We start from the raw sequence: 13,725 nt of genomic DNA, 5'->3' as shown, positions 1-13,725 counted from the left end.
CTGAGTTCTGTGAGATATGCATTATTTGTAAATACGCACATGTAAATTTACCATTGCAGGAATTACTGAGTTTAAATTTTTAACTAACATTTAACTTGTCCTTCTGTAATTATGTAACATAATTTTTGTTTGATTTTATTTGTAAGGTACGTCTTATTCAGGTTATGAAGCAGCAGTGTATTCAGCTGCATCTTCCTACTATCAACAGCAGCAGCAGCAACAGAAGCAGGCAGCAGCAGCAGCTGCTGCTGCTGCTGCAACAGCTGCCTGGACAGGGACCACCTTTACTAAAAAAGCACCATTCCAAAATAAACAACTGAAACCAAAACAGCCTCCCAAACCACCCCAGATTCACTATTGTGATGTTTGTAAGATCAGCTGTGCTGGACCACAGGTACTTATGTTGTATGTTAAACCATGAATCTTCAGTGGTTATTTTTGATAGTTAAGTATGGTTAATACTCTAACTCTTGTGCCTACAAAGAGGTTTACATTTTCTTTCCTATTAGCTTTTAGTTAATGTATATATATTTTATTAAGCACTGATTTTAAACTGCTTTTATTGAGATAATGAGAATTGTGTTCAGGAAAAAACTGTAAAAATGATTATGCATGTAAATGATAAATGGGCAAATTGAGCTTTTTTCAGGAAGGAGACTTTGCTCTTTGAATAAAGCTTACATTTAGTTAAAAAGTTTTATAATCAAATTATTTTGAATTTGGGAATAAAATTGAATTTTTATTTCATTTCTCTTTAGCATCTGTAACTTACTTTGTAAAGCCTTTATACAAAATTCTCCAACTTAAGATAATTGGTTACTGCTAACCTATAATTTTCAGGATTGTATTTCTAATGAGACTGACTTTTCTATATGCATTACAGAATGCTACTTATTTCTATAACCTCTTGCATGAGGGGAATAGGTACTTTGGGATCAAGAAAGGTGTAAGGAAGTGTCTTTTTCAAAAATACCAAGCAATGAAGCATGCAAGACCTTTATTTCTTTTTGATGTTGTTTTGTTCCTAGTTGCTAAACCTTAAAGTGGATGAATTTGTTTATAAAAGCTAATGGGCAGCTAAATGCCCTTCCTAACCTTATTTTTTATTACTCTAAGAGTGTCTAGTTTTTATATAAAAATTTAGTGAGGCCGGGCGCGGTGGCTCACGCCTGTAATCCTAGCACTCTGGGAGGCCGAGGTGGGAGGATTGCTTGAGCTCAGGAGTTCAAGACCAGTGTGAGCAAGAGTGAGACCCCATCTCTACTATGAATAGAAAGAAATTAGACAAAAAAACTAGAAAACATAGGAAAAAAAATAGCCGGGCACAGTGGCACATGCCTGTAGTCCCAGCTACCTGGGAGGCTGAGGCAGGAGGATCGCTTGAGCCCAGGAGTTTGAGGTTGCTGTGAGCTAGGGTGACGCCATGGCACTCTAGCCTAGGTAACAGAGTGAAACTCTGTCTGAAAAAAATTGGTAAACAGTTTGGCTGATAAAAGCCATGTTATTTGAAAAGAAAAGATCAGATTTTGACTCTCTAGTGGTTTCTTCAAGTTATATCTGTCTCTCACCTCTGCCCCACTCACATACATTCTTTTTAATTTACTGGATTAGTTCTGTTTTTACTACTGAATTTTGGGGGTATTTTTAATTACTAGCATTCCCTGGGTTACACCAAATTAAGGAACATATTATATGTGGCTAAATACATAAAACTTTTTCTCTCCCTGTTATGAGTATGATAGGAAATGGTTTTATTGTAGATTGCATGGTTGGTGGAGACAGGTGAGGAATTTTTACAGGGACACAGGGTAAACATGGAAGGGAGCAATAATAATGGTCTTAGTATTTGAGGAGTGTTTCTTACTATTTGTTGACTGTTCAGAGGAGATGATGTCATGAGTGCCAGACACTAACATAAGAGATTTATTGACTATGTGGGTGTCCATATGAAAGGATAGAACATGACACAAGAGTGACATATTAACAGCAGCATTTGGAATTAGTGTATATGAAGCTGACCATTGATTTGACAGTGCTAAATGGTTACAGAAGAATAGGCCAAGGGTGCCTTAAGGGGTGAATGAGCCTTAGAGAAAAATATCATTAAGATTGTAAGGCCGGGCGCGGTGGCTCACGCCTGTAATCCTAGCTCTCTGGGAGGCTGAGGCGGGCGGATTGCTTGAGGTCAGGAGTTCGAAACCAGCCTGAGCAAGAGCGAGACCCCATCTCTACTATAAATAGAAAGAAATTAATTGGCCAAATAATATATATAGAAAAAATTAGCCGGGCATGGTGGCACATGCCTATAGTCCCAGCCACTTGGGAGGCTGAGGCAGAAGGATTGCTTGAGCCCAGGAGTTTGAGGTTGCTGTGAGCTAGGCTGACGCCAAGGCACTCATTCTAGCCTAGGCAACAAAGCGAGACTCTGTCTCAAAAAAAAGATTGTGAGAGACTGGGTGTGGACATAGGGGAAGTTAAAGTTGATTCATATTTAGGGGGCCAAGATTGAAGTTCTGGGTGTGCCACTAACCATGTGACCTTGAGCATGTTAGAGACCTTAACTTCTTTGCACTTTTGTTTTCTCACTTCTATAAAAAAGACTTTTCCTAAATAGTTGAGACTCAAATTGCTTCATAGAGCCACTTCAGATAATGAGAAGAGAGCCTTAGATCTTCTTTTTTCAAAAACAGCCACTTTCCCTGCTGGTCTATAAGATTTAATTTGAAGAAGCGATTCTTATGTTTAAGAATTAGAAAATCATTGTTTTAGATAATCTCCAGAGTCCCACCCAGCTCTGAAATTCTATGATGAACATACAATTTTGTTAATCACTGTCTCTCTTAAAGACAATTTTAAAAATAAAATATGAAAGAGAAGACAAGTGGCCCCACTCAAAAAACCAAAACAAAATTGCCCAGCTGTTCTCTCATTTTAATTAACTCCTACCTACCTTCATCAATCATCTTCCTTGAAGGTGATTTTTAATATATGATTTTGCTATTTTTGTTGGCTAATATTACCATAATTACTCTTCCTTGCATATATAGTTTTGGCTCTTAAGTACTTTAAGCTTTTGTTCAAGATGGCCTGGATTCTAATATAGATTGCATGTCAAAATGCATTCTGAATTAGAAAAGTCCGTTTTATAAATAAACATACCTGTTTGTAAAGAATCTTGTTAGTATACAGTAACTTTTTTTCTTCTAATAGTGTAAGTACATTCTCCCCATCTAAATCCTGTAATTAAATAATTTATTTGTAGAATGATAACTGTCTTATCATTCTCTGTCCAACATTAGACATAAACCATAAAAGATGCCAATTCTTGAAACTGAAAGCTGTTGCCTTATTCTATATTGTGGCTATGTATGAAAGTGCTTGTTAACTGAGTGTGTTATATAAATGTATTATTGGTAAACAAGGTACAAAGAACCAAGGATATATCACATATGTAGGAAATGCTACATGTCCTTTATCAACTACTTTTGAAATTAGTTTTCATTTTTAAAAGAGTATTAGAGATTTGAGAATTGGATAATCTTAGACGATTTAGAAAGAAAATTAGTAAAGCAAAATTTGTCCTTTTTGTTTGAAACAGACTTATAAAGAACATTTAGAAGGACAGAAACATAAAAAAAAAGAAGCTGCATTGAAAGCCTCACAAAATACCAGCAGCAGCAACAACTCTACTCGTGGGACTCAAAATCAGCTACGTTGTGAGCTCTGTGATGTGTCTTGTACAGGAGCAGATGCATATGCTGCCCACATTCGTGGAGCTAAGCATCAGAAAGTAGGTGTTTTTTTCCCACACGCCCTTATGTCTTAGTCTGTTTTCTTTTGCTTTTTTGATGGGGATTTAAGTAAAGGTGGCTTGAGATTTTGAAAACTGAGTGCATTATAAGCTGCTAATAATACATAAAAGTAACACTGAACAGTCATTGCTTAAAGAGTGAAGGATTGGAGGCCTTTCTTTCCATTAAAGTAAGCCATTTACCTCAGTAATTGAAAATTGTCATGTGATTATTTTCCTCCTTTCATCTTAATTATAGGCTTGTATGCATTTGGCCAAGTCATTTCATCTTTCTCTGCCTAAGTTTCCTCACCTGGTAGTAGACAGAATACTCATATCTGTTTCACAGAAATTATCTTGAAAACTATGAGTTTTGTGTTTAAAACAAGTAACAGAAAAAATACAACAAAGAAAAATGTAGTTTAGAATTTTATTCCATAATGTTGTTCCAGACAGACTTCAAAAATCTACGCTTTTGAGTTTCCTGACAAATGTGCTTTTGTTTTATAGGTGGTTAAATTACACACAAAACTTGGTAAACCTATTCCTTCAACAGAACCAAACGTTGTTAGCCAAGCTACATCTTCAACAGCTGTATCTGCTTCAAAACCAACTGCCTCTCCTTCAAGCATTGCAGCAAGCAATTGTACTGTGAATACTTCATCAATTGCAACTTCTTCAGTAAAGGGTCTCACGACAACAGGAAACTCGTCTCTTAATAGCACATCTAACGCTAAAGTATCAGCAGTGCCTACAAATATGGCTGCCAAGAAAACATCTACCCCCAAAATAAACTTTGTTGGCAAGTACTGAATGTTCTCTGTGTTCCTCCTAACCGTTAAAGTGATATTTCTCCTCCATTACAGCACTAACCTTTATGTTTATGCTCTTGTTCCCATCTTCTCCCTTTTCACTGGGATCTTACTCCTTCACACATTTCCCTGTTGTGTGGGGGTTTGTTGGTGGTGGTATTTTTTGTTTGTTTGTTTTTTAATTTTTAGTCCTCTAGTGGTTTCTTCCCTTCAGCCATACAGATCTGCCTGTCTCTTCCTTGGTCGTTAAAAAACACACAAACAGAGACCATTTCCCATTTCTGTAGTCTTAAGCTGTTAACTTAAGTCTGTCTCTGCTTCTGTACTTCCTACCCAATCCTCAGTCTCCTATGCTGTTTCCACTCTACCCTTTTCTAAAACTCTTTTCACTGCTCACCGAAGACTTGATTGCCAAATCCAGTGGCCAGTTTTCAGTTTCATCCTATTGACTGGCCTAATATTTTGATACAGTTTACTGCTGTGCCTTAAAGCTTAATATATATTTCTTTCTTCGATTATATGTTCCTGTCCCTTTCTCAGTTGTCTTCATTGGTTCTCTTGCCTGCATGTTCATTAAATGGTAGTGTTGCTAAAATTCTACCCCTGACTTTCATCTTACTCCATTCCAGTCTTCATGATAGTCTCGTTCATTCCTATGTGTAAAATTACTTTAAAATCTTTTTAGCAAGTTCAAAACTCCTACTGAGTTGGAGTGCCATGTTTTAGGTATTCTCTGGTTATCCTGTATACATCTCTGTAGATGCCTTCTCATATGTCCCCTTCTAACCCATTAATTCATCACAAGATACCATGAAATCTCATAAAATTGCTGATTTCTCAAATGGAAAACTTTACTAACATTATTAGTTACTATCTCCTCCAGCTGATTACCTAGTCTTTTTGTTTCTATCTCTACAGTATTTCTACCAAAAAAAAATCTTTTCTTCTTTATTACCATTGCCTTTTTAAGTCTACAAAGTCTCTTAGAGCTTTGTCTCTTATTGCAACCAGTCTCTTCAATGTATTCTTCAAACTTAACTTTCGTCGGTCATTTTATTAAAATACCTATAAAATTGTCTAGTTTTCTGCTTAAAAATCTGTGGCCTTCCCCTTGCAGTAGGATAAAGTATATATTCCTTAATTATGTCATACAAAGCCCTTCATAATCTGACCTTTTCCTACCTTTCCAGCCTCATATTTTAATACTTTTTCCTAGGTAGTATTTCATCTCGAATTACTGATTCTTCCTTGAATTTATCATAGTCTTTTTAATGCATTGATGTAGTACTTTTATTTACATGCCTTTTTCTGTTCAGACATCATTCTCTTCTTTCTGACCAGTTCACATTCATTCTTCCTTCAAATCCCAGTTCAGGCCAGGCACAGTGGCTGACACCTATAATCCTAGCACACTGGGAGGCCGAGGCGGGTGGATTGCTCGAGGTCAGGAGTTCGAAACCAGCCTGAGCGAGACCCTGTCTCTACCAAAAATAGAAAAAAATTAATCGACCAACTAAAAAAATATATACAAAAACTTAGCCAGACATGGTGGCGCATGCCTGTAGTCCCAGCTACTCGGGAGGCTGAGGCAGTAGGATTGCTTGAGCCCAGGAGTTTGAGGTTGCTGTGAGGTAGGCTGACACCACGGCACTCACTCTAGCCCGGGCAACAAAGTGGGACTCTGTCTCAAGAAAAAAAAAAAAAAACCAAACAAATCCCAGTTCAGGTCACACCCTTCCTTAACAAGAAAAAATATAGTGGCTCCATTCCTCTACATTTTCACAATATCCACTTTATACTTATGACACCATGTATCACATTATAATTATTTCTTCCCTTAAAGTGTGGGCACTTCAAAGGCAGCTACCTTGTTTTATTCTTACTCTGTTACTAGAACTTATGACAGTGTCAAGACTGTTGTAGATACTTAAAAATGATTTTGAAAGAAAGGTTTAAAAGCAGAAAATTCACAATATGATACTGTCTTGGACAGTTATTTAAAGTAAGTTTAATAGATGATTAAAATGAAATCTATCATTTACAGTTCTTTAGTTTTTGAGGTTATTTATAATTCAGTTCAAAACAACAAAAAGTTTTATATTATGAATAATTCTTTTTTTTTATTTTTTTTTTGAGACAGAGTCTCGCTTGTTGCCCAGGCTAGAGTGAGTGCCGTGGCGTCAGCCTAGCTCACAGCAACCTCAAACTCCTGGGCTCAAGCAATCCTGCCTCAGCCTCCCAAGTAGCTGGGACTACAGGCATGCGCCACCATGCCCGGCTAATTTTTATATATATATTAGTTGGCCAATTAATTTCTTTCTATTTATAGTAGAGACGGGGTCTTGCTCTTGCTCAGGCTGGTTTCGAACTCCTGACCTTGAGCAATCCGCCCGCCTCAGCCTCCCAGAGTGCTAGGATTACAGGCGTGAGCCACCACGCCCGGCTATGAATAATTCTTGATATAAATTCATATCTGATTTTAGCAGATAAGTTGAAGGAAATAAGCAGTAATAAAACCTAAACTGGTTCTCTTTCCTTCTTAGTGGAAATAGAACTTTAGTAGAAAACTTTATTTGAATTAAATTTTCAGGGAAAACTAATCATTGAACTTACCTTTTTTTTAAAGGAATAAATACTATTCATTTGTTTAGCGATTTGCCAAGGAACTAAGGATACAAACATGAGTTAGGCTTAGTCTCTAACAAATAGTTCAGATATTTGCTGTTCACTTTTAGTGTATGGGGAGTTGTGGGGTATGTCATTGGATGTTCAGAGATGGAAAAGGAAAAATTCAGAAATACAATTCGTTAATAGGATAAAAACTAATTTATGTGGTTCTTCAAAATTCTTTTATGTCAAACAATAGTTTTACTATTGGTAGAAAAGATAACTATCTGAGGTTTTCATTTTATCAGGTTTATATAAAAATAAAATTGTGATTTTTTTTGTTTTGTTTATTTTTTGCTTTTCTAGGTGGTAATAAGCTGCAGTCGACAGGAAATAAATCAGATGACTTAAAAGGAACTGAATGTGTTAAAAGTACTCCTGTCACTTCTGCCGTCCAAATTCCAGAAGTAAAGCCAGATACAGTGTCAGAACCAGTCACACCTGCATCTCTTGCTGCTTTGCAGAGTGATGTGCAGCCAGTGGGCCATGACTATGTGGAAGAGGTAATCTGTTTGAAAATTCCATTGCTGTGAAATTAGATAAAGGAAAAAGTGTCACTTTGTTGCAAGGATGCTTTACATGCAAAATTAAATTATACTTAATTAGATTTAGGTTGCTTATGAAAGGATATCAAAGGACTCTTTGTTATATAAAAGAATGCCCTGGCCGGGCGCGGTGGCTCAAGCCTGTAATCCTAGCACTCTGGGAGGCCGAGGCGGGCGGATTGCTCGAGGTCAGGAGTTCGAAACCAGCCTGAGCAAGAGCAAGACCCCGTCTCTACTATAAATAGAAAGAAATTAATTGGCCAACTAATATATATATACATATATATATATATAAAATTAGCTGGGCATGGTGGCGCATGCCTGTAGTCCCAGCTACTTGGGAGGCTGAGGCAGAAGGATTGCTTGAGCCCAGGAATTTGAGGTTGCTGTGAGCTAGGCTGACGCCACGGCACTCACTCTAGCCTGGGCAACAAGCGAGACTCTGTCTCAAAAAAAAAAAAAAAAAAGAATGCCCTTTAAGTCTACCCAAGTGACATCACAATTTTTTTATTAATTTTCATATATCCACTTCCTTGTTAACACTATCACTGTGGTGTAAAGTAACTTTCCATTTATTGGCTGACATTCTCATACTCTTCAACTATCTTAAAACAAAATGTTTAAAAATTCTGAGCAGCAACAGCATTAATGGTGAGAGCCAGTATTTCCCTTTTTGAACAATCACTTAGTTTTCTGTGTAAAATTATAGTTGCCAACTTAACAGAACCAGTTTATTTGGTTTCTCAGGCTATTTTACCGGTAAACTCAGTAAAATGGAGGAGTGATGGGACCTCGAAGGGGCTTGGATAAATAATTTCTGTTAGCAGAAAAACCATACAGTGATGTAATACTGTTTACTTTCACTTTATTTTAGAGCATGTATAAGTTTTCTGGCTTCATTATCTACATCTTTAAAATTGAGATTTTCCCCAACAAAATTGTGAAGATTAAATGAAATAAAGTACCTAGCATAGTGCCTAGCATATAGTATGTTTTGGGTAAATATTTGATCTTTCATCCATTTTCCTATCAAGGAAAATTACGTATTAAGGTGGACAACTGGGTTATTATTAACTTTTTTTTTTTTGAGACAGAGTCTCGCTTTGTTGCCCAGGCTAGAGTGAGTGCCCTTGGCGTCAGCCTAGCTCACAGCAATCTCAAACTACTGGACTCAAGCAATCCTTCTGCCTCAGCCTCCCGAGTAGCAGGGACTACAGGCATGCGCACCATGCCTGGCTAATTTTTTCTATATTTTTAGTTGTCCAGCTGATTTCTTTCCATTTTTAGTAGAGACAGGGTATAGCTCTTGCTCAGGCTGGTCTCAAACTCCTGACCTTGATCGATCCACCCGCCTCGGCCTCCCAGAGTGCTAGGACTAAAAACTAATCTTGGCCAGGCGTGGTAGCTCACGCCTGTGATCCTAGCACTGTGGGAGGCTAAGGCGGGCAGATTGCTCAAGGTCAATTGAGCAATCTGCCCAGGCGTGATAGCTCATGCCTGTGATCCTAGCACTGTGGGAGGCTGAGGCGGGCAGATTGCTCAAGGAGTTCAAAACCAGCCTGAGCAAGAGCGAGACCCCCATCTCTACTATAAATAGAAACAAATTAATTGGCCAACTAGTATATATAGAAAAAATTAGCCGGGCATGGTGGTGCATGCCTGTAGTCCCAGCTACTTGGGAGGCTGAGGCAGTAGAATCGCTTGAGCCCAGGAGTTTGAGGTTGCTGTGAGCTAGGCTGACGCCATGGCACTCACTCCAGGCGGGGCAAAAAAGTGAGACTCTGTCTCAAAAAAAAAAAAAAACAATTTCCAGGTCTCAGTGGCTCACACCTATAATCCCAGCTAGTCTGGAGGCTGAGGCAGGAGGGTTGCTTGAGCCCAGGAGTTCAAGACCAACCTGGGCGATATAGCAAGACCCCATCTCTACCAAAAAAATATTTTTTTTAATTAACCAATTGTGGTGGTGTGTGCCTGTAGTCCCAGCTACTGGGGAGGCTGGGGGAACAACTTGAGCCTAGGAGCTAGAGGCTGTGAAAAGTTGTCATCCCTCCACTGCACTCCAACCTGGGCAACAGAGCAGGACCCACATGTCTTTTAAAAAATTAAAAAAAAGAATCCAACTTTTAGTTTCTTTTTCAGTTTCTATCCTTTTTAAAAATTTGACACATGCCACTTTTTTCCCTCAAATCAGATTCTAATTGTTGACAACTTTATCAAAAAATATGTGAGAGTTTATGAATGAAATCTTCAACTATTATAACATTTCTGTTAAGATTCTTTTATTTTTTTTTCCTACACCAAGGTACGAAATGATGAAGGAAAAGTAATTCGCTTCCATTGTAAATTATGTGAGTGCAGCTTTAATGATCCCAATGCTAAGGAGATGCACTTAAAAGGGCGAAGACACCGACTTCAATATAAAGTGAGTATCATTTCAACCGGTACCTTTTTTTCTTTAACAATTTGGAACATTCTTTATGTAAAACAAAGCATCTAAACACAATTTACCCAGTCCATGAATTCCCATTCTGAGATAAGCATGTCATGTTGATAGACTCATTTAGATAGACTCAAATGTTTGCATTTTATTTACTATTGTTAAATGTAAGTAAGAACAACATGACCATGTTCCCATCAGTTTTAATAACTGTGGCACAATAAAACTGGAACATTGTTTGGATCAAGTAATCATGTAAAAATAATTGCTTCACATAGAGTATTTGAAAAAAGTATCAAGTCTCCATTTATCTCCTTTATTTTGGTAGATTTTCCACAAAAATGAATTTTTTGATTAGTTGATATGTTGGAAAATCCCTTCATTTATCTTATCTTAGGAATTCTTTATTGTATACACTTCAAGTATTAAGATAAATTCAAATATTCTATTTAAAGTTTTTAACTAGGCTGGACTAATGCCTTAGATGCATATGTTGTCTTTTAAACACAGATGTGATGAAAATAAGTAAACAGTGTTAAAGGCTAGTACTTATATATGAAAAGAAACTTTTTAACTATGACACAGACATTCAGAATCATCTGTTTGTAAACAACTACAATTGACCCTTGAACAATGAATGTAGTTGTTAGGGGCACTGACCCACCACCACCACCATGCAGTCAAAATTTGCTTATAACCTTTGACTCCCCCAAAACTTAACTGCTAATAGCCTCATGCAGACTGGAAGCCTTACTAATAACATAAACATTCTTATCACATATTTGGTATGTTCCATGTATTATGGACTGTATTCTTACAGTAAAGTAAGCTAGAGAAAAAATGTTATTAAGAAAAACATAAGGCAAAATATATTTAGTATTCGTTAAGTGGAAGTAGATAATCATAAAGGACTTCATCCTTATCTTAATATTGAGTAGGAGGAGGAAGTGGAGGGGTTGTGGTAGCTAAAGCAGAAGAAAATGTGTGGCATACAAGTCAACCTGTGTAATTCAAACCCATGTTGTTCTGGGTCAGCTGTAAAATAAAATTAAATATCCATCAGTGTCTAAGGATTTCATATGGCTTTCTATTGGTCAGTAATAAGTTACATAATTTTTATATACTAAGTATGTAATTTTAAACTTCATTAATTAAAATTTTTTGTTAATATATTCTGAATCTTTTCTCTGATTCAACTTAATTACACCGATTTTACTCTATAAGAGAAAATTTGCCACTAAAAGCCTCTATGATGAAGGAATATGTGGAATTGTATGATTAAAAATACATGTAAAAAAAAAAAAAAAATACATGTAGATTGTTGGGGCTGCTTTTTTTTTTTTGAGACAGAGTCTCGCTTTGTTGCCCCGGCTGGAGTGAGTGCCGTGGCGTTAGCCTAGCTCATAGCAACCTCAAATTCCTGGGCTCAAGCAATCCTACTGGCTCAACCTCCCAAATAACTGGGACTACAGGCATGCGCCACCATACCTGGCTAATTTTTTCTATATATATTAGGTGGCCAATTAATTTCTTTCTATTTATAGTAGAGATGGGGTCTTGCTCTTACTCAGGCTGGTTTTGAACTCCTGACCTCTAGCAATCCACCCACCTCGGCTTCCCAGAGTGCTAGGATTACAGGTGTGAGCCACCGCGCCCAGCTGGGGCTGCTATTTTTTTAAACGTCTTATTATATTAACAGAAAAAAGTAAATCCAGATTTGCAAGTAGAAGTAAAGCCTAGTATTCGAGCAAGAAAAATTCAAGAAGAGAAAATGAGGAAGCAAATGCAGAAGGAAGAGTACTGGCGAAGACGAGAGGAAGAGGAACGCTGGAGAATGGAAATGAGGTAATATCTTTAACATTTAGTAGCATGAGAATAAGTGGTTCAGCCTTTCTAAAAAACTTAGGTGTCCTGGGTGTGTGACTCCCATTCAGAGCAATCCAGATTTATTTAATGTACTTTCAAATTTCACTTTTCAGGAAGATGTTAGGTCTAGAAAAGACATGCATTAAAATTAAGTTTTTGGCTACACTAGTATTTGACCATAGCCTTGGTATTAGGAATTATGTGGTATCTTAAATACATTAAATATATGAAATAATAATTTAATATTATAAATAAGGGCATAAGTTTAAAACAAGCAAAATAGAACTTAAGTTACCTATAATGTGTTTTTTTTAAAAAGGACTTCTATTAAACTTTAGGGGCTATAAAGAAGGGGAATTGAGAAAACATCTTTCAGAGATTGATTGTTATAAATAAAAACATAAAATGTTAAGTTATGTTGAGATATGATTTATATCTTTAAACTGTGCAATTCACTGGGTTTCAGTATATTCACAGTTTTGCAACAACACAATCAATTTAGGATATTTCATTAGCCTAGAAGAAACTGTGAACCCGTTAACAGTCACTTTCTATTTGCCCTTCTTATCCTGTACCTCCCCTCTCCAACCCTAGACAACCACTAGTCTACTTTCTGTCTCTATAAATTTGCCTATTTTGAAGATTGTGTATAAATAGAATCATACGATATATGGTCTTTTGTGTCTGGCCTTCACTTAGTGTAATGTGGTTTCTTTCAACTTAGCATAATGTTTTCATGGTTCGTCCATGCTGTAGCATGTATTTCATTTTAGTATTTCATTTTCTTTTTATGGCTAATACTTTATTTTATGGATATGATACATTTGTGTATTCATCAGTTAGTGGACCTTTGAGTTGTTTTCATGTTTTGACTGTTACGAATACTGTTGCTCTGATGTTTTTGTGTAAGTTTTTTTTTAATGGCCATTAACTCTTTTTTATTTCAGAATATTACAGGGGTACAAATGTTTTGGTTACATAAATCACATTTATATCATTTGAGTCAAAGTTATAAAATATGACCATACTGCAGATAGTGTGCATGAATTTACTCATCCCCACCTCCCCCCTCCCACCTGCTGGATTCCTGATGAAATTTCCGTATGTGTTCATTGATTAGTTCCAATTTAATGGTGAAAAAATGTGGTATTTGTTTTTCCATTCTTGTGATAATCCACTAAGAAGAATGGTTTCCACTTCCATACAGGTTAATACAAGAGGTACTAGTTCACCATTTTTTTGTGGCTGAGTAGTTCTCCATGGTATATATATACCATATTTTCTTTTATTTATTTATATTTGAGGAAATTCTGAGAATACAAACATTTTGGTTACATTTTATATCTTTGCCTCTCCCTAGCAAGGGTTAGAGACATGCCCTTCCTCTCAGTTTTAAAATGAAACTTAAAAAAAAAATCTCCACAGATAGAGTAGAGGCAAGTTCTCCTTGAGGAAGAGAACCATCCTTAAAATATAATTTTAAAAACAATAGTTTTAAAATTTTTTATTTACATTTTTATATTTTTTAAAAAATTATACTTTTATAATTTTTACATATAGGAGCAGAAACATACTGTACACATATAACCTATTTTTTCATTTATATAT

General features: G+C 36.5%; 1 protein-coding gene across 2 annotated transcripts in view; it reads left to right on the top strand.

Annotated features, from left to right (window-relative positions):
• The window catches only part of ZFR (zinc finger RNA binding protein), an 81,942-nt gene that overhangs the window by 36,201 nt on the left and 32,016 nt on the right, over window positions 1-13,725 (top strand). For both annotated transcript variants that reach the window (XR_002224921.2, XM_012738447.3), the window contains exons 6-11: window positions 147-394; window positions 3,599-3,790; window positions 4,301-4,592; window positions 7,576-7,772; window positions 10,117-10,236; window positions 11,951-12,096. Coding sequence is in view for 1 of the 2 variants with exons in the window: in XM_012738447.3 (XP_012593901.2) it covers window positions 147-394; window positions 3,599-3,790; window positions 4,301-4,592; window positions 7,576-7,772; window positions 10,117-10,236; window positions 11,951-12,096 (1,195 nt within the window). In the remaining variant the exon portion in view is untranslated. The remainder of the gene's footprint in view (window positions 1-146; window positions 395-3,598; window positions 3,791-4,300; window positions 4,593-7,575; window positions 7,773-10,116; window positions 10,237-11,950; window positions 12,097-13,725) is intronic.

This window comes from Microcebus murinus, chromosome 11 (assembly GCF_040939455.1).
Source record: "Microcebus murinus isolate Inina chromosome 11, M.murinus_Inina_mat1.0, whole genome shotgun sequence".
Lineage (NCBI taxonomy): Eukaryota > Metazoa > Chordata > Mammalia > Primates > Cheirogaleidae > Microcebus > Microcebus murinus.
The sequence above is the reverse complement of the archived record's forward strand: the minus strand, read 5'-3'. Positions and strand labels throughout refer to the sequence as shown.